At 45.0% G+C, this 25,912-nt stretch overlaps 2 protein-coding genes and 1 non-coding gene across 3 annotated transcripts in view; 1 reads left to right on the top strand and 2 right to left on the bottom strand.

Annotated features, from left to right (window-relative positions):
• Positions 1 to 8,185, bottom strand: part of SACM1L (SAC1 like phosphatidylinositide phosphatase) — a 31,395-nt gene extending 23,210 nt beyond the window's left edge. The window contains exon 1 of the mRNA XM_030445312.1: positions 7,913 to 8,185. Coding sequence (XP_030301172.1) covers positions 7,913 to 7,971 — 59 coding nt within the window. The 5' untranslated portion in view covers positions 7,972 to 8,185. The remainder of the gene's footprint in view (positions 1 to 7,912) is intronic.
• A 266-nt stretch (positions 8,186 to 8,451) lies between these two features.
• Positions 8,452 to 8,524, top strand: TRNAR-ACG. Its single transcript has one exon. It is a non-coding gene; the product is annotated as a tRNA-Arg (tRNA).
• An 895-nt stretch (positions 8,525 to 9,419) lies between these two features.
• Positions 9,420 to 25,912, bottom strand: part of LIMD1 (LIM domains containing 1) — a 35,886-nt gene continuing 19,393 nt past the window's right edge. The window contains exons 3-8 of the mRNA XM_030444849.1: positions 21,331 to 21,398; positions 19,980 to 20,042; positions 18,415 to 18,545; positions 17,255 to 17,306; positions 16,503 to 16,571; positions 9,420 to 15,534 (exon numbers count right to left, since the gene is read on the bottom strand). Coding sequence (XP_030300709.1) covers positions 15,397 to 15,534; positions 16,503 to 16,571; positions 17,255 to 17,306; positions 18,415 to 18,545; positions 19,980 to 20,042; positions 21,331 to 21,398 — 521 coding nt within the window. The 3' untranslated portion in view covers positions 9,420 to 15,396. The remainder of the gene's footprint in view (positions 15,535 to 16,502; positions 16,572 to 17,254; positions 17,307 to 18,414; positions 18,546 to 19,979; positions 20,043 to 21,330; positions 21,399 to 25,912) is intronic.

Below are 25,912 nucleotides of genomic sequence, written 5' to 3'. Positions count from 1 at the left end.
CTTATTACTGAAAGTTAATGACATACCTAGCAGTCCACTATATAACTAAAGTAAGCTTATCCTATGCCACTTTGAAGTCTGGTAAGCCAAAACCAAACTTCATAAAAAAAAGTTTAATTTAACACTTTCCAATATGTCAAACTAAAACACCACAACCCTGATGCAAGTCTAATAAACACAAAAATAATGTCCAAGGTGATAAAACAACACATTTCACATCAGAGTATTTAAAGTATTTTAGGAATCCACTAGAAACAACAATGAAAAAAAAACCCCACAAACCCCCCCCAACCAAACAAACAAAGCCAACCAGAACAGTTAGAAGTCACACACTAGTTTGGGGTATTTTGTTGGGTAATACTGGGTATTATGGAGACCCACATTACCATTCCCCGGGTCTGGCAGCCAGGTCTATGCAACACAGATGGAATAACCTGTATCCTCCTTAGACACATCAGACAAATCACACGCTGACATCCTCTTCAGACTTCATACCTATCCTTCCTTTAGATAAACTGTGTGCAGTACAACACTAACCAAGAAATTAAACACTTTTCAGTAAAAATACACCTGTTGAGACACTTGTACAGAAACAACGTCTGGCGTCTTGCAACTCCTGTATTTTTGCAAATTATGACTTGCAGCTGTACATAAAAAATGCTAAACAAACCCCAACCACCCTTGAACAAGTGTTCTTACAGCTCAATTATTTTTCTTAGTTTAAGGCTTGATAAGCCTAGGGACCAGAATTTTAAACATCTTGTTCTGGAAACATTCTACAGGATAGATATTTTTAGGTTCCTTCTCCCTAAAAATAGATCTTTTATTTCTTCACTTTTTTTTTTTCTAATGCTTCAGAAAGCTGAATTAGGATCCTAATTTAGATCAGAAGAGCCCTTTGAGTGAGGAATAGAAGACCTCTTTTAACATATCTAACACTCCACCTTCCACCCACTAAAAGCAGAGCCATCTTCAAAGTCTATCCAGCTTCAAAGTTAAACCCTATTTTTAGGGTGTATATTGATTTTCCCCAAAGATGGTGATTCTATAACCCAGAGACCAAATGCTTAACTGAAAAAAAAAAAACAAATTAAAAAAGTAAAAACCACTGATTATGCTGATAGTTTCTTTCAAGGAAAAATAGTCTCCAAGTCCTAAAATGGGAAACACATCAACAGCATTTCCCTTGTAAATCAGCATGCTTAATCTTTCCTGTGCATGTATGGAGTGCTTTATCTTTGAAACTACAAAGATCAGAATAACAAATACAAACATGCAGTTCATTGAACACTGGAAGCCTGAAAACCTCTACTTGACTTCCATTACTTCTGTTTTTGATGAAGTGCACACATGAACCCCTGGCTCTTTTTAAGGGGGTTTCATAGCAATAATGGGAACATTTTTTTCCCAGTGAGGAGCAAACAGCTTTACACAAATAGATCAGGCAAGACAAGCTTATGAACATTTATAAGCCCTCAAGTTGCTAAAGAATTTAAAAAGAAATCAGGATATACTTTATAAAGGTGCAGTCAGAAGCCTATTGGTAGTTGGCAGGAGACAGCAGAAGACATTTTTTTCCACAAGAGAAAGCTACAGCTATTTAACTTCTGTTGGTTTCACTAAACAGGCAGCTTTTTCTGGGAGGTCAGCTGACACACAAGGTTCCAGCTAAAACAAATGGGGAAAGGACACTGCAAAGTTTAATACTGGACCTGTGAAACAGTTAGCACAGATGCTTATGCACTCTTACTCAACCTGACCATCTTAAGATTTTTTTTTTTCCCCAACTTATTTTGCTTTCAACATAGGTTGTAAAATAGTGTTGAAAGGTAGTGAGAACAAAAGCTTCAGCTTTTGAACACTTTGTATAGAGAATACAACATGAACAAGACATCTACATTGACCATACTGAGCACAACCAAGCATTTCCATCCATGACCAGGGTTTCTAAAAGCTGCTCCTTTCACCAGGGAAACATAGGCATGCCTATAGTAGGCATTAACAAATATGCAAGTGGATCTCAGTGTTTAGACTGTTTTCAAACAACTGAGAAAAAAAGTACAGGTGTAGAGTATTTGTCATTTAAGCACATTTTCTATTTACTACACACAAGAATAGTAATTTCTCCCTGAAGAACGTGGAATCTTTTGCCCTCCCCATTCACAGGTTGTTTACATTAAATTTTATCCTTGACACGAGGACAAAACTTTCCAATCAAAATCCCTACAGTCCTCTCCGAGACCAGATTTAGTGACTAAAGTGTCACCAAACGCTTCTGAACACCAGACAAGGGACCCCTGTTTTCAGATCAGCAAACCCAACCAGTAAAGGCCACGTGCAGCACACTGGAACACTCTTGGCATTGACTGGGGTTTTGGGTGCTTTTGTTTTGGAGGTCTTTCTAGAGGGAAGGGAGGAAATTAGCTTGCCAGACTATAACATTGAGAGAACTTGCATCCTTTTCTGTTGGGATCATCATTAAAAACTGCCTATAATACAACTGCACAACACCACAAGCTGAAAAGCCCAATGCCCTGCAAAAAAGTTAAATCCTTGCTTCAGAAGAAGTGGGAGAATTAGTGCTCTTCAAAGTTTTTAACAGAAAGATGATTCACTTAGTTCTTCCTTCATTTGTGTAAATACTTGAAACTTTCCTAAAATAAATATAACTGAAAAGGCCAAGACAAAGATGTTTCAGATCAAATGTCAAATTACAGACTTACCAATTACCAGGCTAGTAGTCTCATTCTCATTTAGATGACCTTTTCAATCTTAAAATTGCTATAGCTAAGATGATTGCCTCCCACTGCTCTTTCAGGAAGGAAACTGATGAACACTGCTTTCAAGACTGGTGTTTTTCCATAGACTCTATTCACAAGCTTGGAAAGGTAATACACATGCTTATTTTACTGACCTTAAGAGATGATATTAAAATGCTGAAACAAGGATCACTCACAATAATTATGAATCTGCAGAGAGATTGATTCTGTTCCCTTAAATCAGAAAGTCCAAATGCTATTATAACTAAAATAATAAAGGAGTAAGTATTTTCTAGAAGCCCATAGTTTCTGTAGTTACTTTTAAAGCTAATTTTCCTACACCAGGCTATATTCTGCTGTATAACCTTCATGACACAAGCCTGCCTGCATGTTGCTGCTGTCTATAATCATCCAAAACATGAAGAACTCTTTTAAAAGCAATAATTCGCTTCCATTACAACACATAGAACCTTCACAAGATCCAAGTTTCTCCTTTTTCCCCCCCCACGCCTGACCACCATTAACACCAACTATTTCTCAGTGACAAGCAGAAATAGTTGACATTAATAGCCTAACTCCTGGTACTCAAGGAAAAGACAGGTATTAAAGCACTACAACCACCAAATTCAAAAATTCCTGAAGTTGACTTGGATCTCATTTTGAAAGTCTTCTCCAGCTGAAACTGTGAGGATTGCTGCCAAGCAATAAAGCAGATTTTCAGTAGACTTCATACCTACAATTCAAAATTGAGAAAAGTGATTTTAAGACCACCTAGGAGAAAAACACCACACAGATGCACATCAGGCCTTAGCCTGAGTTTGGCTGCAGTTTTTGTTTGGGGATGGGTTTTCTGTGTTGTCATAAATAAAAAGGCACTTTTCCACTATTTCAGCTCATGTTGCTGAAGTAGCAGTCAGAAGGAGAACCCATGTATAAAAGGTGCAGAGGCTACAATAGAAAATATTTTCAACTATCTTGCCTTTAAGAACCAAGTTCTGTCCAAACTGGGCCAAGAACAGAATTACAGCATAAAAGTTTTTAGATGCTAGGGGCATTTTTAATGCCCAGATGAGAAGACTGCTCTACATGGGCCTGAAAAGAGACAAAAAGGACAACCGCAACTGTGACCAGTTAGAAGGAGAGTTAACTTTCTCTCTCTCATTTTTGTATTTATTTCCACAGCATCCAAGGGATGCTTTGAATAAAAGATGCTTTCCACATTTGTAATGAGTGTTTGAATAAGGCTTGTGTTATGTCAAGTGATCTTCCTCTGAAACTTTCATAAAGTTCCTTTCATAAAGTTCCTACAAAAGCAAAGATTGAAATTACCTTAAAGCAGGAAATGTTACAGTTCACTTTTTTCTTGGTGGATACATATATTATGAAAGATTCTCTGTTCTTCATTCAGTTCAGGTATACTGTATTCCTGTGCTTCAAGAGAAATTAGGGTACGTCCTCCTGCCTCAAAACCGTAAGAGCTACATCTTAGGATCTTCTAAGAAAAAACATCTTCTGTTGTTTTAACTGACCACTCTCATGGATCTCTTAAAAGATATTGTATTTTCTTTTTAAACCAGTAATCACAATAAGAATTCTCATTTATAATCCAAGGCAAAAGGCTGCCTTACAAAAGGCACTTTTGATTCCTATCAGAGGAAAACAACATTACGTGCTTATGCCATATATAGTGTCAGTTTAATTTACAGTTAAGTGAGACAGTCTTTTTTAGTGTGTATATTTGTTGTGACATTTCACATCATTACTTGTATTATCAAGCACTGTTGTACATCATGAAGATGATGCACAGTTGCATCCCACATTTTAATTCAGCAGATCATACAGACAGGAACATCCCTGGGCCCAGATACCATACGAAAGGGGATGCATCTTGCTCTAATGGCAACTAAAGATAGTTATTCACTCAATATCACTTAAGTCTTCTGGGCCTCCACAGCCAAACCCTTACTTCACCAATTGATTTTTTTCACCATAAATACTTAGCATTGCTCTAATGCAGGAAGCTCTTTGATGTCAGCCTCTAAACAACATAACACAGCAATCCCAAAGCACCTCCTGTGCTGCGTTTGCTGCACACGAGATACCCGAGCAGTCTGCAGAGAGAGACAGGAGAGACACCACACCAGTACAGGCAGAGTCCCAGCTGAGTATTCAGTAACAAGTGCTAACATCATGGTGGTTTCAACACTCCAGAGATACCAGAATTTCTAGGTGAGCAGGTGTGCTAATTATACATCTACAATAAATACTACTCCTCGAGCAGGAGCAGCTCAAGGAACGGGATCATCTGCCATGGAGCAGTAATTGTTACAAGGAGGAGAAAGGGAATACAATCCCACAATTTAAAAAACTCTAATGGAAAAAAACCACCTAAAAACAAACAAAAAAGGTATGTATTAAAGGCATAGCTTCATAATAACTATTTCTAGTTATGTCTCACTTAAGATGATAAATAATTTACTGACCAAATTAACACCCTCCTCAATCAACATCCCTGATCTTCACCACAACAGCTAAGTCAAGCAAGAAAAAAACAAAAAAAAAAGATGCCTAGCTGCTCTTTCTAGAAGTTATTATCCAAACTCTGAAAACTCAATTTAGACTCTGTAACCTCAGTTTAGAGAACAAGCAGGAAAAAACCCAACAAAACAAAGCCAAAGACAAGATGCATTTTACCTCACCCCAAATGCACACGGGAGGAAGGCGCTGTGTTCAAGAACAGTAGCTACTAATAACTGACCAGTATATTCACAAAGCATGTAGGCATAATTGTGTGCAGGAAGAGTTAAATGTGAAACACAGATAGTGACCCACAGGATACTGAGAAGGCTATCAGCAAGATAAGTCTTCACCCAAGCACAGAGGAAAAAAAAAAAAAAAGTTATTTTAAGTAAGCCAAAAAAACAGCTGGGCCTCTATTCTGCAGACAGCTTTAACAATCAGTTTTTATTGATTAATTGGACTGTTAGCTTCATTACCATCCACTAGCTTGCTACCTGCAACAGCTGTTTGCATTTTACAATTTATTCCTAAGGCTACAAGAGGAAATTAAGTAAATACAGCAGTGACACAGATTACACACACATGGACAGCAGTTTTCCTCAAATATAGTTCCAATGGTAGCACAGACACTAGACATCAGCATTTTTACTGATGTAAAATGTGTGACTGACATGCCAGTCACATGAACTTGACTGGCAACAACAAAAAAACCCAACAAACCAACACTGTTACCACTAAATCCCTAAACTGAAGTCTAGCTTGGCTTTCTCACAAGAACATTATCCTTTGACCTTGCCAATCTAGTAAATTTGCCCCCGTATCTAAAACACAGGGCTGAAGCATTACCACAACTTGGTCTAACAGCAGGAAAAAACATCCTGTCTTCCAGAACAGAAAACAATCCTTTTTCTAAATTTATGGAAGAAAAGCATGTTAAACTACATTTGGCACAGCCTTGTTCTAAAACGATCACAGGTTAGTTTTAGTTAGGATTAGATTTTAAGTGACAGAAGTCTTTATTAGCCTGTATCCAGAAAAGTGCTTTTACTTTAAAAATGTCTCTGTAAAAAGGACTGTGCTACAAGCCACATTACTGATACTCAAATGACTCACCTTTTCTCCTCTGCAAGCAAAAAAAATCAAAAACTCAGCTTAAAGACAAACACTCTTTAAGTGGGAAGAGAGGAAAAAAACCAAACCAAACCAAAACCAAACAAAACCCCCTCTCTGTCAAGTAAGCAAGCCTTTCAACCATAACTGAATATTACTGAAGAGCAAGATCAGTGACCTCAATGTCTGTGTCCCCTCACATAGCTATCTAATCATAATGAAAGAAGATCAGTGGTTTTTAAACACTAACAGCATTATGACAAGCTGTTTATATAGATCTCTGAGAAAGATCAAAGTATGTTTGCTCTGAATACAAAAGATGACTGTCAAGTGAAACTTAACAGAGCATTAAGTACAGTTCAATCAGGCTTAATAATCACTTTCAGGTACTGCTGCATGAAAACAGTCACACTAACTCAGTTATAGTGGTTCAAGCTAATCTGGGAACGCCTTTAGGACACACAAGGACATTTCACTGTTGGCTTCAGACTGCCCCGAGAAGTCTAATGCTCGGAGCAAATTTTTCAGGACTTTCAGCCGGCCAGTGTGAAAGCTTATGATGGACACGCCTCTTCAGTTTTGACTCCGTATTGCTCCCGGTTATGCAACTTCTGCTGTATAAAGGCAGCAACCAAACATGTGGAATATACAAGTTCAAAGGGTTACAGTGCCTGCTATCAACCTTTGTTTTAATGGGGAAAAAAAAATTAAAAAAAAATCACAGCAGGATCGTAGACGAAATCACTGGGAAATGTCCCAGCAGGGACTTCACAGGAGAGTCCCAGCAGTTCAAAAATCATCGACTGGCACCAAAACCATAGCAGGAAAAATGGAAAAACCTGTGTCCCAAAGGACTGGTGGGCAAGCACGCCCAGCAAGCCTCCTGCTGACAAGCAACACTGCACACGCCGTGCTTTACGCCGGCATCACTACACGAGTTCCTACAAAGTCACCTACAAGGAAAGCAGAGGACAGCCTGGGCGTCCCGTTCCCTGAGCCTCCTCCTCCTCCTCGCAGCCCAGCAGTCGCTCCAGCCCCTCCCCGGCGGGGCAGCCGCTCGCCTCGCAGGCTGAGGCGGCCACCGGAGGAGACTCGCGGGCATCAGCCCCTCCGCGATGGACAAAAACAAAAAGGAGAGGGAGAGGGAGACGCTCCTGCCCGCAGCTGAGCTATCAGATGGACGCCGGGAGGGGACAGGACCCGTATCCCGTATCCGTGGCCAAAGTCCTCCTCCCCCTGGCCCCGGGCGCCGCACGCAGCCGCTGCCCCGGGACAAACCCTTCGGGCTGACCCAGGAAGCGAGGGGAGAGGCGGCGAGCCCGGCGGCGGCCCCGGGAGAAGAGGAGGGGACGTGATACAGACTGGGCTCCTGTGAGGGCGGGGGAGGGGAAGGGACCAGGACGGGGACCGCTGCTCCATCGGCCGGTCCGGCGCGGCCTCTCCCCTCCGGCAGGGCCGGTAAGCGGCAGGTGACAGAGCCGTACCCCCACACACACACACACACTTCCCGGTGGGTCACTCACAGCTTCAGGCTAGCGTAGGCCGCCGCTGCCGTCGTCGTTCCTGCCGCCGCCGCCGCCATTCGTCCCCTTCCGACTGCCCCCGACTGCCCCCGGCCGCCGCCGGCTCCGCTCCCTCCGACCCGACCGGACCGGACCCGACCGCTCCCTGCCCGACTGACGCGTCCCCCGGGCCTGCAGGGACGGGACCTCGCACAGGACAAAACTCCGCGGGCACGTTAGCGAGAGCCACAGGGTGGGGGCACCGCCTATAGAGGAAGGAGGAAAGCTTGGGCTGCCTCTCCGGCTTGGCGATTGGCTGAGCCGCGGCGCTATGAGCCCGCCCCTGCCGAGCCGAAGCCCAACCAGAGCCCAGCAGTGCGTGACGTCAAACTGGGGGCGTGAGGGGCGGGGGCTGATAGGACAGGGCGTCGTCCAGGGGGGGTGATGGGCGGGGCGTCTGCGGGTAGGTGGCGTCCGATTGGCTGCTCGCTGGCCTCGGGCCCCGCCCCCGAGCGAGATCTCTTCTGAACTCTCTGCGAGCGAGACAGGATTCCCGAGCAGGGCCAGTGGCGCAATGGATAACGCGTCTGACTACGGATCAGAAGATTCTAGGTTCGACTCCTGGCTGGCTCGGCCGCTCATTTTTTTTTCCACACTTGCCATCGGCATTGGTTATTTTTCCCCTCCTGTTCTCTAGCCTTAGGGTGCTGCCTGGGACCCCTTTAGCTCCTGGGCAGCCTCCCCACGCCTGCACAGACGCACCCCAGACGCCTTCACGTCCCCAACATGGTTGCCAGGTGCCGTGGTCTCCAGAGCACCCCAGGGTTGGGCAGTGCTGCGGGGTCCCGTGGCTGTTGGCAGCCCCCAACTTATGGACCACCTCCTGCACGGGAGGCTGGTGCCTACCTGGGCCGATACCAGGCCTGTGGCACCTCCTGGCCAATTTCACACTGGATCCAACCCTCTGGGTGTCATCACCTGGCTGTGGGTATCTTCCTGCCTCAAGGACAGGGAACATCAATTTTATTTCATCGCTTCCTTTTAGCTGGCAGCCCTGTGCTGCTGTGGTGCTGCTCACCAGCACCGAGCATCCCATCTTCAGACATCATGGTTGCCGATTGCAGTGGAGCCTATGAGGGCACCACATGGCCACCTGCTTACCAGAACCCTGGGAACTTGCCCCAAAACCAACTCCACCAGCTGCAAAGGAGACCCCTGTCCTGAGACACTCCCACCCATATCACAACCTCCCCCAGCAACTCACCCCCGGACCAGGGACTCCCCAGTCCAGGACCCGGGACATCCCAGAGGCACACCAGAGCAGGGAAAGGAACACATTAAGTCCCAGCTGTTTGGAAACCCCCAGTGAAGCCCACTAAGAATGCGTCCTCCCACCAGTCCCTGCTCCAGCTACTGAGAGAAGGAAGGCAGAAGTTGGGAAACAATAACTTCACAGCCTAAATCCCTCCAAGTGGACTCTGGGTGATGACAGTCATTGTAATTTTAGGAAAGACTTGACACTGAGCACTGCTTTACAGTATTGTCTTTAATCACTGAAATCACAACAGGCCAGTGGCTTTGCCCCCCTCTGCCAGCCTTCACGCTTTATTTAATAACAGTATTTATAAATACTTAACAGCACAGAAGAAAAGAAGGCTGTGTTCACAGGTGGCTAAGGTTAGTTACGCCAGCATAATACTCTAAAATCCTCTCCCCTGGAGCCGACCTTTGAAGGAAACACACACAAAATAATTAGTACCGTTCAGTATTGTTAGCCAGGCGCTGGATTTGCTTCCCAGACACAGAAAGCCACAGCATCCATGTGCACACCCGAGTCCCTGTCTGGCTGTGCTCTGCAGACCTGCTGCATGGGGATGAGGGCTGATGCCAGAGGAGCTGGGAAGTTCAGCCCAGTCATCCCTGCACCCAGACTGTGGGACACCCCTGACATCTCTGCCTGCCGGGGCTCTACACCACCTATTTTCACACAGGGGTAGCTTCTTCCTGTCTCTTGTCTGAGAGGGGGCTACTGATGCTTTTTGCCACGTGAGCTTCTGGGTGGCCCGGAAGAAAGCAGGGTGAAGATTTTTATTGCTCAGAAAAGTTTAATTTGGCTTTTCCTTAGGATGGGGGAGCGGGGCTCACAGCAGGAAGATGCCTGCCTGATAAGCTCCCAGAAGTACACCTAGTGCCACTGCAGCCAGTGAGTGGCATGGTGCAGGAAGAGAAAAATGAAAGCACAAATGCAGTGTGACAAGAGAGGCAAACCCCCTTCCAGGGACACATGTTCTTGGCCTCAGAGGATGGGAGAAAGGGGACATGCATCTGGCCGTATCCCTTCCCTGCCTGCAGGTACTGACTCCAGAGGTATTTCTCCAGTAGTAAGCCTGGGTTGCCTTGTCCTTACTCATGTACAGAAGGTTGCTCCAAATGCATCCACAGACACTTGGCACAGGCACAGAGGTGTGAGAGGCAGCATGTGCCACATGTGGCACAGAAAAAGCAGACATGGGCCAGGCAGATGAGGCTGACATGGGAGGACAGTCCGAACCAGCATATGCAGGTGTGCTTCCCCTCAAAAATCCCTCCAATAAATGTCCAGGTATATGACAAACCAAAGCAAATCCCCCCTGTGCTGCACTCTCCTGTCATCTATAATCACCTACCCTCTACTCCTCACAGCTACTTTATTTTAAAGTCACATCATTCTTACTCCATGCACCCCCACTGCTTCAGTACATATTTTTATTTATTGAATAAGAAAGCTGCTGATCCATTTCAGGGATCTCTTCAAGGCACATTTTACACTGCTGCAGATTTATCCCCAGGTATGTCTTGTCTGTAATAAAATCACCTTTTCCCTTGATCCAACACTGACCTATGCATAGCCACTGATTTTCATGTACGTGAGCAGCCTTACTGGTTTCAGTGGGACTGCCTCCCTGTTCACCTCAAGTTTAATGCAGACCAAGTCCCTCTTGCAATTTTCTTAGCAACAGCAGCAAAGTACAAAGCTGCTGCTGCATTGACCATCAGCAGGCTGATACTTGGGTTGTTTGGAAGATCAGATCAAAGTGTCCAAGTGAAGATGGGGAGCTTGTGTCCACTTCCCTTTAAGCAAGGACCTGCTTTTTCTGTTGCTTAAATAAGGGAGTGGTAAACAAGTGTAAAATTTGGACTAAATCCACAAGGAGGAGTGCAGTTGTGATCTTCCCAGGGGTATGGCTGCATGGGAGGGAGAGGAGGAGGTTGCAGCAGTGCTTATGAAAAGACCCGAATACTGAAATCCAGGGATTCCAAATATTTGCCCAGTACTATAAATCACTACAAAAAGAAAGCACAGGAAGGTATTTGCTGGAAGACATTTCACATCAGCCAAAGATACCCCTTTCTTTCAAAGAGCCAACTAGACCCACGCCAGCTCTTTATGAGCCCAGTTTCTTCCTTCTATATCTGCCATGGCATACCTCTTGGTGATGAGATTCCACTGTTTTCAGACCAAGAAGCGATTCACTTTGTAGTAAAAAAATCTACCAAAAAATCATTTAAACCCTGAAAGACTGTGAAAGCATTTTCAAAGCCCCTAAATGAAAAACTCGGAAACTGAGAAGTCACAGACTTCATCAAACGCTTCCCACCAGGGTGTTTGAGAATGCTGTTCCCTGTGTTTAACATCAGGGCAGTTTCCTAAATCGCTTTGATCATAGGTGTTCATTACACTTTAAAATACAGAAAAATGTCTGCTTTTTCTGTAACTGGGGTTTTCCCTCTGATTTCTAAGCAAACGTTCCTATTTAAGTGAGTTTCTGTATTTTAAACAATAGAAATTTATCAGCATGATCTGAACAACAACAACAAAAAACTATTAAGCTCTGGCTCCTGAAAGCAATTTCACTTGAATAACTATTTGCATGCTTTGTCATTACACTAGGACTTCTGTGGGTCCCTTAGCCTAAAATGAGTCAGAAGAGCACGCTGGGGAAGGAATTAAGACTAACATTTCACAGCACATTTCAGTATCTTAATAAATAAAGAGACAACAAGGATCAACAGCAAAACCCAACGCCTATCGGCCAGGTGACAGGCAGAATTTCACACATTTTCTGAAATTCTTCTGCAGAGCACAGAAAGCTTCCTCTAGCTCCAGAGATTCCTGCCTGCCCATTTTTTCCCTCTGGGGAGCAGCCTGAAGGAAGGCAGAGAGGACTTGCAGGCACAGATGCCTGGTGGAGGGGGGTCAGGAGAGGAAGCCCTCCCTGTGCAGGATGCCCACGCCTCTCCACCAGACCCACCACCAGGCAGCTGCAGAGCTGGGGACAAGCTGAGAACAATCAACATGGACTCTACAGCCTAGGAGAAAAGGCAGGAATAATAAGAAGCTTAAATGAATTCAAACTCTCCCCAAGATAAAAGCAGTGCGAGCTAGCACACATCAGGAAGCAGGGCAAGGCAGCAGGCACTTCAGATTCAAAACCACCAGCTTGCATGCTCCACTTTCAAGAGCTTCACATTGCCATTTCTATCTCTGTGTAAATACAGGAAAGGAGAGCATGGGCACTTAATAATTCATACTGGACCTCAAAACTGAAAGTAGGGCAGCCTTCATTTTCCCAGTGCTGAGGGATATGGGGTGAGTGACAGGAGTAACAAGACACCGTCTGGGAGCAGAGGTCAAACATCCCCTTGATGCAAAGGAAGCTCCACAAGAAGGCTGCTTGAGGCTTTCCACAAAGGAAAATTGTCCTTCTCCTCTTCCTCTTCTTGCCTGCTCACCTTGGGGTTGTGAGGAAGGCTGCAAGAGTTTCACAGTAGTTTATACTGTAGACTTAAAAAGAAAGTATTGGGCTCACAAGTGTTTCCAGATCTCCCAAAAGGGAGGCCAGACAACGTGCATGAAGGGCTGCTCTAAAAATCTAGAGCTAGCAAAAGCATGAGTTGTGTAGTACCTGGGCTCTTAAGTAGAAAAACAGATCAGGGCTGGTCCTTCCAGATCACTTCCAAAAGCCACTCAGATATCTCACCACATTCACTCCCAAGGGAAGCTCAGGAGTCCAAGACTATTTCAGTTATAGTCCAAGACTATTTCAGTTATTTACCAGAGAGACTCAGCTGGCTTTATTTCCCATGTTCATCCCTTCCTTGCCATGCCCATCTGTGCTGCAGGACACAAGCTGACACTGCACACTGGGGTGAGAGCACGGCAGGATCTGTCCTGGGTGCCCCCAATCCATACTGCCTGGCTACAGCACCATTTAATTTTGTGTCAGTTCCTATCCCATTTCTTTGGAGGCTAAGGCTCCAGGAAGCTCACATATTTGGGGTCAATTTTTACTTCTCTAAAATCACAGCTAAAACTCTCCAAATCACTTATGTCTCAGATCCACATATTCTGCAGTGGAAAAGCTGCGCCCCCCCATGAGCTTTTGGTCACTCAGGGGTCACATGTCCCCAGGAGAAATGGCACCACAGAGCCAAGCATCACAAAGAAAGCTGTGGCTCTGGATGGCTTCTAGCACAGGACCAAACCTCCAGCCATGTGCCACAACATCCTCGTCCTCAAGAAGAGCAGCAACAGGCAGAGGAGGTGCTCACAGCTGGATGGGGCAGAAGGCTGTATGATCTGCAGACCCAAAGAAACTCCACACCAAATCCACCACGATCCCAAGGCTTGAGCAGTTTCAGACGTTCACACTTCAGCCAAGGCAAGCTGATACAGATGTGTAGGAGGGTGCTAACAGGTCACAGTTCTTCATACTTGTGCCTTGTGTAATACTTAGCACAGCAACTTTCACCACTGGAAATGAAGGCTGTGGCATTTATTAGCACAGGCAGTGAGAGGTGTCTTGCTGCTCCAGATGGGTATCCAAGGCAGTTTGACTACATGGTGTGAGGTTCAAGCACCTATCTACCTACATTCATGCTATGGGAAAAGAGGTTTGGTTGAACTGCAGTGCATTCCCATCACAGGTGCATGTCAGGACTCCCAGCGTCACTGCTCAGCTAATTTATTGTCATATCCTCACTAAAAAGATCTTCAAGAATGCCATACTGTCCTCTATCAATCAGAGCTGAATTTACATCGTTAGCATGGATACATTAAGATTTAAGCAGTTTTGCACACAATGTATCAGAAAGGGCAGCTAAGATGCTTGATTGCGTCTGAAACTAGTGAATTTAAAAGTTTTTCTCAACAAAGTATTTGTACCTGTCCATGAGGAACTGCACAGATTTGGTACCTACAGAATATGCACTGCAGGCACATCTATCTTACATGCAACACATACTGGGGGAGCAGATCTCTTTGACTATAAAGCAGGGGAGGCTCAAAAAAATAAATGGTCTGCCTTTCTGCTTTCTCAGCAGAACAGAAAGCAAGGGCCAAACTCACTAACCCCTTGCTCAGATAAGCTGTTATTATTCATGGGAGAGAATCTGTTCATACCAACATACTCATTTGAGTACAGGTTGTGGAGCTGGGCTCTAAATCCCTGTGTAACAAAGCCTTTATAACGAACTCAAGTTTGTTCCCAGAGCTCTAAATAAGCACCATTATGAAATGGCTTTGTGCTGGGTAAGCAGCACAGGAAGGAGTGGCCAGCATAAGGGCTGAGCTATGGGGACAAGCCGAAAAACTCAAGTGTCTGTGTGTATGCAGAGCTTTTTTTTTTCCAAAGCAAACTCTGCAAGCAAGAATGAGGCTGGATTTCCCCAGCAGCCACACTTTCAGCATCCTGACCTTTCTTTTCAAAATACAATCCACTATTCAGACACAGCAGACTGGCTGACATGTATATCACGCTGACATACAAGCACGGGCCCCAAGTCACCATGGCAGCTTGGCCTAGGCTTGTTCCAGTTACTTCTTCTGCTGGACATGGGATGCTGACCTCCACTTGCCAACCAGCACACCTGGTTTGTGCTTGGAGAGTTGGTATTTTTACAGCCAGACTTGATACAGGAGTTCAGGGTATTAACTGGAAGGTCTGAGCGTGCCGTTTTGCACAGATCCTTCTCTTTTCCTAAAATTAATAAAAAGAAAGTGTCTAAAACCTGGTATTAACAGGTTGCTGTCTTTAGGGAATCTGTTGAAATGTTCTTGTCAGGAAACACAGCAGACTGGTGGGATGCTCCTGGCAGGTAGGCAGGGAAGCCAGCCTCTGGCTTTATAATTGTGCATGGCACAATCTGAGTTCATAGGCACGAGAGCAAGTTGTGCTTTCACTGAAGAATCTTCCAAAAGTGAGCCAAGAAGAATCTCCAGAGCAGAAAAAGGCACAAAAACGTAAACTGATCAGTTCAGGTAACATGTCACATTCTTGGTCAAGCAGACGTGGTTTGATACAGCTGGAACTCACAAGCTGGGAATCCAGCAAAAATCTCTCATAGCCTTTTACAGAAACATTGCCAACTGGTGAAAAACACGCACAGGAAATCAACTGAGGATGGGGAGAGGCAGATCACATAACAAATCTTCTGTCCAGGCTTTCCCATCTTGGCCACCCTGGCTAGTAGTGGTGCTGGTACACAGCTGCTGGGGTAGTGCCATTCTCTATGTGTTTCAGATGACAGGAGTGACAAAGCAAATGTTCATCAAGTGGGTAACAGCGATGCCCATCTTCATCATTCAGCTCCATCCCACAGTCCTGAAAAGAAAGACCACACAAATTATTAGAACCTGTGTTCATCTCCCAGTGTCAAGCAGGGTCTGGAGTCCAGCAGGGTGATTTTGTGACAAAGACAGAAGATACCCAGCCAACAGCTCCTTCCTAGTAAGACCAACATGTGCCACAAGAAGGAAAGCATCTGATGTAGTCATTTTAAGGGGCAGCCTGGTATAAATTTATCTTATGCAGTGTTACTGAATAAACTTTATCTCGTGGTGAGGTGCAACCCCATGTATTTTAAACAGGCTCGTCTCTCCTTACATCTCAGGTAGGATTCACCTCCTCTCATTACAGTAATTGCAGTTATACTGACGTGAAACCATCCCTTTGAGTCAGGGCCTCTTTCCATTGCACACAAGCACAGTGACAGAAGACCATCTATTTATTTTCAGTCACGGAGCAGAAGTATGAGGCTGCTCTGGAAAGCCCTGCACGACAACAAAATGGTGTTTAAGAGCTGGTGTCTCTTGGGAATTTTTCTGCAGCCATATCCTTTCTCCAGCCCTAATGACACACTCATTTCCCATGAGAGTGAAGGTAACTTACACCAGATCAGTCATCACTTCAGCATTTCTGAACAATCTGACCTGGAAATCAGATACACTAATGTGATCTGAAGCCCAAAGCTTCTGAAAGGCAGCAGTGGAACCTTACTAAGTCACCACATTTCCTTTATTAACAAATACACGGCCACATGTACAAGTGTTAATTAACCCTTTGCCCATAATTTTATGGATAGCAAATTAAACTGCAGCTGAGATACAGTGCTGCAAAAGCTACTGTCCTCAAACAGGAAATTTCTCAGCCACTGATAAGAAAGGTCACACAATGTAAGGTTTGGATTGCCCATCTGCTGCCTTTGGAAGGGAGGAGATGTATTTCCACCTTAAAAATAATAATGGTTACCATTATTAAGTGCCCACTCCTTGAGAAAGTTGCTGACCTACCTCACAGTGATAACATTCCACATGGTAATCCTTGTCCATGGACACAACCCTAATGGTCTCATCAGAGCCCTGTAAGAATTCAAGCAAAAAAGAAATTACAAAGGATTACAGCAGGATCAGACACATGCACTCTGTAGATTGCTTCCTGCAACACTGTGAATGTTGAGCATTTGAGCTGCTGGCTGGATACCATAAATAAAGCCTGCCACCTGCAGTTATTTTTACAGTAAAGCTCCATCATCGTCTGCATATGTCATCTAAAATATAACACCAGAAACATTAAAGTCTCTCTGTTTAACACACACACGTATCCCAAATCAGAGACTAATGATTTCATAATTTCAATACATCACACTTCTCAGCATTTTAAATTGGTTTTGCCCAAGATTCATCTCCTCCAAGTATAAAAACAAGCTCATCCCAGAGGGGTCACACAGATGATATTCATGAGCACCACCAGAAGTTTTTGACACAAAGGGAAGGTATTCCAAACATAAATCCAACAGCAGTATAACCTTGTAAGAGATGAAAAAAGCAATCTGGCTCAGCAGAAATAAGCTTCATTATTGAGCAAAGGAAGGCTCCCATCCCAATGGCAGTGTATAAGCCAAGGTCAAAAGGTTGCAGGCTGAAGGAAGAGATCATCTCTCCCCATCCCCAAGGGCATTAATCTAGACACAGGGTCAAGTGTGAAGCAGAGCAAAGCCTGAGATGTGATACTCGCCCCCCTGTGAGAAATAAAAGGCTCTCACCTCAGAAGGCAGAATGGGAAGTCCACATGCTGCACACTTTGGAGCTAAAACTCTGGAAGAGCAACAAGAAAGTAAAATCAAGTTATAGATCATCACAGAGAGGCCTGTGTTTCTCAGTGATAAGGAAAAAAGCTGCAGCTGTAAATAACTTATCCACCAGGAAGTCTTAATCCTGAGATCATAAATTCATTTTAGGATTTATTGTAAGCAACTCTTGGCACACACTGCTTAGCTGGGCAAAGAAAGTTCCAACATTTTACATGTAGTGCCAGAAAAAACTACAAACAAACATACTGTGGAAGTCTTGGCTGCTACCGAAAGATCTGGAAGAGAGAATGAGGAGAAGCTGAGCAGGACTGTCCCCAGAAAAACACATTTAAAAAGTGGCAGCCTTGCACCAGGGCATGATACCTCAGAGGATACACCATGGGACCATAAGGTACCTTTGGGCCTTATAACACAATACATAAATAATAAATGAAGTAGCAAGGGAACATGCTATCATTTCACAATAACAGTGGCACACAGAGGCAACTCTAATCTTGGCACAACACAGAACAGTTCCCCAGGGCTGTTTGAGCAACACTTAATACTCTGCCTGCTCAGAAAACGGAGCAGGCAGCAAAGCAAGCCAAATGGACACTCAAAAGCTATGCAGATAATATCATAACTACCAGCTAGGAGTAGAACCATTTTGTTTTACTAAATGACATACCATAACTACCAGCTAAGAGCATGGACATTTTTTTTTTTACTAAATGACAAGTGGTTTTTAAAGTGGATTTATTGGTTGCTTAATTTAGAGCTGGATAATAGTTGAGATAACAACTCATGTTGATTTCAACAGTGATTCAGTCTTACTTTAGAGTGGACTGATTTCTTACCTCACTGAACACTTCATGAACACAATTTCCCACTATCTCTCCTTTGCAGGAGGGGCAGCTGAAGCCCAGGGGTTAAGTGACTTCCCCAGAGTTACACAGAAAATCAATGGCAGAGGACGAGGAGAGATAACAGGAATTTCTAGGGTCTAGCCCCATCCTCAAAATTCTGTCTTCTAGTGCTATTCCTAGTTTACTAATCTGAACTTCCTAATTATGTGAAAATCTAAAGTAGAGGCTTGTGGACTGGAGCATCTCTGCTGTGTATTTTGTCCTTACTTGTGGTAATCTCTGACACAGTAGATTTTGTTTTCAGAGTCCACAGTGAATGGCACACCATCCAGACACTCGTTGCAGACCACACATCGGAAGCAGCCGGGATGATATGATTTCCCTAGAGCCTGCAGGATCTGCAACAAACCAAGAGACAGGAAAAGAGCATGTGAGGAGCCAATAAAGGTGAAAAGAACAAAAATACAGTTTTTCATCAGACAATGCTCTATATTTAGCTGTGTCTTTTTTGGGGCACCTCATCTGAAAAATAAGTTAATAGGGGGAAGATTGGGAAGGGGGGGAAAAAGCAGCTGGAATTGATATATATCACTTGGTTCCAGAGAAATTAATTACTACAATGGGTAAGCAAACAATTTGAAGTCTCAGTCAAGGTATTTAGCATTACAAAGGAGAAAAACGACATAATTTAAAGGAAAATAATTTCTGAAGCCAGCAGACAATACTTAGTAATATCACAAGGCAAGATGTACCAGAATAACAATAGGAAATACATCTTTATGTTTTCCTTGAGAGGCTAAAACAAATGCAACTGCAAAGTTTCCATAACGCCTTGAGTATCCAAGAGCTCTGTACTCACTATCCTGGGTTTCTAATTAACACAGTTTATGGAAACTGTATTGAACTCAACAGCTGCAATTCACCTGCTGGCTTTGGGGCAGTAATTATTGCCTGGAGTACCGTTTCTGAGTATAAATCAGCTTTTCCAATTTTAATGCTTCCCGTGTAAGCAGGCAAACAAAGATAATCAGTGATAAGAATCAGAAAATCTTGGGGGGCATGCTGTGAACCAACCATTCAGAAGTTCAGCAGTTTCTTTGCCTTAGCCATAGCCCACCAGCTACATGACCATGAATTTGTCTCCCTCACCCACAACTGAACACTGCCTGGTGCTGCTGAGGGCCCACTGACCCCCTGAGCTGTGACCCACTCTGTGCAAATCTTGCATGGAAGGTACCTGCTGTAGGCTAATGAAAACTGCCTGCTGCAGCAGGACATCCACACATCTACTGAATGGTTTTTCAAGGACTTGGACAGATCTGAACTGAGGTCTGGATCCCCTACTCTGGGTCAAACCTATTTCCCAGCCCACCATCCTCCCAGCACCCACAACAAGCAGCAACAAGACAGTGGCTTTACCCTGAAGGTACGTGGGAGTGAATAGTTTGACTACAGGTAAGACAGGCTCAGCAGTGATGCCCCAGAGCAAAGGAGCACTGCAGAGTCATGGCACTTACAGGAAGCATCAACAGGATTGCAAATACACTGTCCAGGGAAGACTGAAAGGGGGTGAAAGTGCTGAAGGCTCTGATTTTTCACTTGCACTGACAATAGGCAGAGCAAAGTCTCTTCACTGGATACAGCAGGGTGCCAGATTCACTTCCAAGAAAAAAATCAACAAAAGGCTTAGTGGATTTTCTTTCTGCTAGCAATCTCACACTAGGCAGGCTACCAGATGATACCAGACTGTACTGGATATTAATACATTCTGCTTCTGATGCATTCTTCTAAAAAGCTGTGGGATTTTTTCTCCTATAGCAATTATCACTTACCATATCCATTATCAAATGACCACAAATGAAACACCTGTCAGCTGACTGCTGGAAACCAGAATACTGCAAGGACAAAAAAGAATTGGCTTAAAATTTCACAAGCACAAACAATAACATATTATGGGGTGCTATTTGCTTGGTCTTTTCCTGTCCTCCTTACACAAGCTAAACTTTCCAGCACTTTTTTTCAGTATATAGAGCTGTGGATGGTTCCCTAGAGGATATTCTATATTCTATAAGGATATCAGACTTTCACTGATATATTCAAATGGAATAGGAATTCCATTCTGTAGCTTAATGTAAGTTTAATTAAATATATGAGTACATACCATAAATGCACATGTAAATAAGGCATTTACTAATAAGACTCATTCTTATTTGACCATGTGAATTTTCACAACAGGAATTTACTTGTGTTTCTCAAAAGTTCTTATCACAACATTTGTATATATAGGGTCAGAAAGCCAAAATCTTCCTTTGGTTACACCAATATAGGTCTACTGGAGCTTCTCCAAGGCCAGTGGTATCATCCCAGCCCTCTGGTAGTATAGCATTCATTTGGCCCAGAGCACATTTTTTTGCTGCCATTGTCAAGATCTAACACTAAGGAACTGCCTGTCATGTCCACAACATGCACCTCAGGCACAACAGATCATCTGCCTAAGGTTTCAGTCCTGTCTGAATGGTGGAAATGCAAACTGAAAAAAAACATTACAGAAGCACTTAATCACACTTCCCATTTTCAGTCTGTCTAGAATATACTGATGAGAACAAAAAAGTTTAACTCACTCTGTCTGTCAGAAATCACTTGCCCAATGATAGGCAAATACTACTTTTTTCAAGTCTCAATGAAGGTTTACTCTGTCAGGCCTCAAGGACAGGAGGGTATATGGCTTCTTACCTCCACCAGCCAAGGAGGAGACTGTGGGGTTGCTTCACGCTCAGTTACCTTCACACAAAATCCATTGAGGGCTACAGAAAGACACCTATTAAGATGCCCAAGCAAAACCAGTTGGAAAGAGAAATTCACCCATTGACTCTAGTGCAGCCATTCATCTCACTCCAATCTCCACAGCATGGCCACTGAGACACACTTTGAAGGAGCCGCCACAAGAGTCTATGGCTTCAGGCTCTGCAATACAAATCTGTGGGCTTTCACCTGACTACATCCAGCCCCACTGGATGGCCCAAAAAGACTGCGGCTGGCCCTGGGTAGAGGGAGAGCAGAAGGGCAAGGCAAGATGCTGGGCTAGAGCTGTGTAAAACACAGGTGAAGCTGCCAGATAGAAAGGCTGTGTGTCTGTCAGAGAGGCTGAGATGTGCCTCATTCCACGTTTTCCTATGTGCTTACCAGGAAATCTTCTTCACAGAACACCTTGCCGTTGACAAAATAAAAGGCTTTTCCTCTCAGCTTTCGACCTGAGCAAAAAACACAGAGAGAAGAGACAGATCAGCAGACAGGAGGGAGAAAATGTGAGAAAACACTGGCTGCTGAGAAGCAAACAATGAGGACATCTGATCATGACCATCCCACAGATGGAGAAGGGAACTCAACCCCAATATGGGTCTTCCCAGCCTCCAGCATGACCAGCCCCATCTCCTGGGAGTCTGGATTGACGGGAAGCTGAACATGAGCCAGCAGTGTGCCCAGGTGGCCAAGAAGGCCAATGGCATCCTGGCCTGTATCAGGAACAGCGTGGCCAGCAGGTCCAGGGAAGGGATTCTGCCCCTGTACTCAGCGCTGGTGAGGCCACACCTCGAGTCCTGTGTCCAGTTCTGGGCCCCTCAGTTCAGGAAGGAGATTGAGGTGCTGGAGCAGGTCCAGAGAAGAGGAAGGAGGCTGTGAAGGGATCCAGCACAAGTCCTATGAGGTGAGGCTGAGGGAGCTGGGGGTGTTCAGTCTGGAGAAGAGGAGGCTCAGGGGAGACCTCATCACTCTCTACAACTCCCTGAAAGGAGGCTGGAGCCAGGGGGGGGTCGGGCACTTCTCTCAAGTAGCTACCAGTAAGACAAGAGGGCATGGACTTAAGCTCTGCCAGGGCAGGTTTAGGTTGGTTATTAGAGAGAGGGTGGTCAGGCATTGGAATGGGCTGCCCACGGAGGTGGTGGATTCCCTGTCCCTGGAGGTTTTTAAGAAGAGACTGAATGTGGCATGGTCTGGTAACCACAGCAGTAGTGGATCAAGGGTTGGACCTGATGATCTCAGAGGTCTTTTCCAACCCACATGATTCAGTGATTCTGTGATCCTCTTCCACTGGCCATCTCTGATGAATGCCAATCACTGGATCAAGACAAGAGTACCACCTCCAGGCAGGAGGAATCAACTTTGCAAGCCTGGATCAACTTCTGGCAAATTAAAACACAAAATAATCTGGCAAGAGCAAGTGAGGGTGCACTGTCTCACACTGGAAAAGGCTCTTCATCCCAGGAGAGGAGCAAGGAGAGGAAGGGCCGTGAAGAAGGTGATCCATGCTTGACATCATTCCTCAAAATTTCACCTCCCATGCTGTTCTACCAAAGGGTGCCTTCAACTAGCAGCTGCCAGATAATCCACAACAATGCCCAACTACCCAGTCTGCCTCACCAGAGTGCAACACTGGAACGCTGAACATGGTTTTCTCTACTCCCTACCAGCACACTCCTTATTGCAGCTGCAAAAATAAAAAACAAACAAACAAACAAACAAACAAAAAAAAAAAAAAAACAAAAAACAAACAACAAAAAAAACACAACAACAACAAAAAAAAACCCACAAAAAAACAAAAACCACCAACCTGAAAGTGTCTAAAAACATATTTTTTTCTTTTTGAACCAGATGACAAAGTTTTTCCAAGACAGGACTCTACACATGGGGAAGATTTATATTTACAGTATTTATTTTGTGTTTATGCCTCACATTTGCTGTCTGTTTTCAGTTCCACATAACTATGGCAACACACACTTACACTGCTGCCACTTCTAAATGCCTTGCTTTTTCCCAGTATGAGGGTTTGTTTGTTTATAAAAAGCTGCTCCTACCTCTTTCAAGCCCAGTTTCCCTACTCAGCCAGGGGTTTGAAATCAGCCAGGGGTTTGAAATCAGCCAGGCACTGGAGGGGGTCTGAAGGAGCCCCAGGTGAGTGTCCAGGGCAGCATCAAGGGCAGGGGGAGCAGCACTGCCTGGGCACAGCCAGAGCACGACCTGCTGCAGGATGTTTTGAGGACCTGCCAGGCATTGCTGGGAGGAAACTGGACACTAAACACCAGGGCCCAGAAGCCTGCTGCTTAACATGAGTGTATGATTTCAAAATTATCATCAGATGCTAGGTGTACCAATGCAGACAACACATGGGGCTGGTCTGGAGCTCACCTCTCGGTGTTTTACGACATGCAGCTACCTGGCAGCCTTCGATGATCAACCACACTGGCTGCAAAGTATTAAGAAAAGGAGGAAGCCAAGTAAAACTGCTTCAATAAATCAAGAGCTTTTGTGTCTCCCGCATACACCAGAGGGCACTCCCGGGCTGGGAAAGAACTCCCACTGCTCCCCGGGAAATGGAGATGCTCCAGCGAAGCCCTGAAGTATCGCCAGTGGACCCAGCCGGACCAACATTTCACCCGCAGCCCTTTGGTGCCCTGACAGGGCTGCAGCCAACAAGGCGGACAGAGGATGTGCCAGTGTGTTTCTCAAGGAACAAACCCTGGTTTGCACACGCAGTAGCTCCGTGATGAAGCTGCAGGTGGCATACAAGCCAGAAGCATCCTGTCCCGATGTGCTTGTCCCCTCTTCTCTTCTGATCAGCCCACCCTTACATCAACACAAACATGGAACAGGATACAAAAGAAAACCTGACAGGAGCATCTCACTCTCCCCAACGTGGATGCTTTGCCAAGGTTGCCAACACCAAAACAGGACCCAGAGCCCCAAAGGCTCTACAAAGTACCTAATCTTGGATGTGCCAGCTTTGAGGCCCATAACCCATGGTGCATCTGCACCTGATAACCTCTCCTGTGTGCCTGCCTGCCCACAGGTAAAGCTGGCATGCTCAGTGGCAGTCACAGGGACCCAGTTCCTGAGGGGCATGAGGAGAGGCACGGGGACACCTATGATGAGCAGCACCCTTGTCAGCTAAGCACCCTTGTGACTAAGCAAGTCAACAAGTCTAATGCAGCAAGAAGTACCCCTGAAAGCCACCTGCTGATTTAAATACAGCACTGGGATTTATCACTCCTAAAACCAAACCAAACCAAACAAAAAACCAACAAACAAAAAACCACAAACAAACAAAAAAACCCCACATTTAACTTTGATTTTAAATTATATGGTAGCAGAGGCTCCAGTTTCACACAATGGGCAGGTGCCCAAGCATCTTTTCACCTGCAGTGTCTCTCCTTAAAGACAAACTGAGAGCAGTGAGGTAGAACATGTGCATGGAGCCATGCAATGAGGAGACACTTCTTTGGACGATGGCCACCGCACATGCAGCAGCCGTCACAGCAGAAGGGATGAGGGTTGGGTCACTGCCACCGTGTCATTCTTTCACGGTGACAAAACCAGCGTTTACTGGCCATTCTGTACCCAGTGTATTTTTAACCCTGTGACACTGGCAGGTTAAGATTGATGGCAACAGACCTTCAGAGAAGATGCCACAGCAGGTGCTCTGTTTCTGGGCTCCTGCTGCAAGCTTGTTCAGCAGAGGGATCAACCCCTTTACACAGGATTTATAATTTGGCTGCTAGTATTACATGGGCCCATGAAGAAGAGGTGCTGACACCCAATGCATTTGGAGGGAAAGGATGAGGGGTGATATAATTACTTTCTTTAGGGAAGAAGCAGCCACTTTGACTAATTTAAGCTCCCCTCTACAACTTTAAGCCCCTGGCAGAAGTGTAAATGGAAATCTGCCCAAAGCACAAGTAGTTAGAATCACATAATGGTTTGGGTTGGAAGGGACCTTAAAGATTATCCAGTTTCAACCCCCCTGCATGGGCAGGGACACCTCTCACTAGACCAGGCTGCTCAAGGCCCCATCCAACCTGGCCTTGAGCACTTCCAGGGAGGGGGCAGCCACAACTTCCCTGGCCAACCTGTGCCAGTGCCTCACCACCCCCCACAGGAAAGAATTTTTTCCTAATGTCCAACCTAAATCTCCCCTCCTCAACATTGAAACCATTTCCCCTTGTCCTCTTGCTACACACCCATATAAAAAGCCCTACCCCAGCTTTCCTGTAGGCAAACCAGGTACCCCTGAAGCCGTCCCAGGAGCAGTGCATGCAAACATGGCAAATTTCTTCTGCTGCTGCTGGTATCAGCCTCCCCCCGCCCACATAAGGATGGGCTTCTCCTTCCACAACCCCTCTGAGGTGAGGAAGCATCTCCTCATCATGCATATGGGAAAGCAAGATGCAGGAAAAGCTCACTTCCCCAGGCTGCACTCCCAGAGGAGCTGGGAAATGCATGTTCTGGCTGCAGGCAAACCAGTAAACCAAACCATGCTGGTACTGTCCCACAGTGCAGAGCAGGGCACCAGCAGCTTCTGCCCCTGTGCTGAGCTCCATGCCACAGGACAGCACCTTACATTAAACAGAAGCAATACCTCTGATTGTATGCCCTGCAGAGGCTGGCACAGACTCTGCTTGAACAAGGTAGTGTCACTGCAAGGAGGGATTGAGAATTAAATGGCATATAAGGAATCATATACTGATCACTGCCTACTTTAAATATGCATCATGATGACGACAGTGATGACATCCTCTGATAAACCCAGGAACATTAGTGTGTGGCTTTTTGCTTTCAGAATCAATTGATTTACTACATGTCTTAAGCTGCTGGCTCCTGACCATATTTCACTTTCACTTCCACTTAACTGTGAATTTAGCTGGTCTTTCATCTGAAAAAAGTCAGACTATTAAAATTCTTTCACATTTCAGCCCTACCATCTTCCTTCGTTGTT

The sequence above is a fragment of the Calypte anna genome, chromosome 2, assembly GCF_003957555.1.
Source record: "Calypte anna isolate BGI_N300 chromosome 2, bCalAnn1_v1.p, whole genome shotgun sequence".
NCBI classification, from domain to species: Eukaryota; Metazoa; Chordata; class Aves; order Apodiformes; family Trochilidae; genus Calypte; species Calypte anna.
Note: the sequence above shows the minus strand (reverse complement) of the source record. Positions and strands in the feature narration are given on the sequence as shown.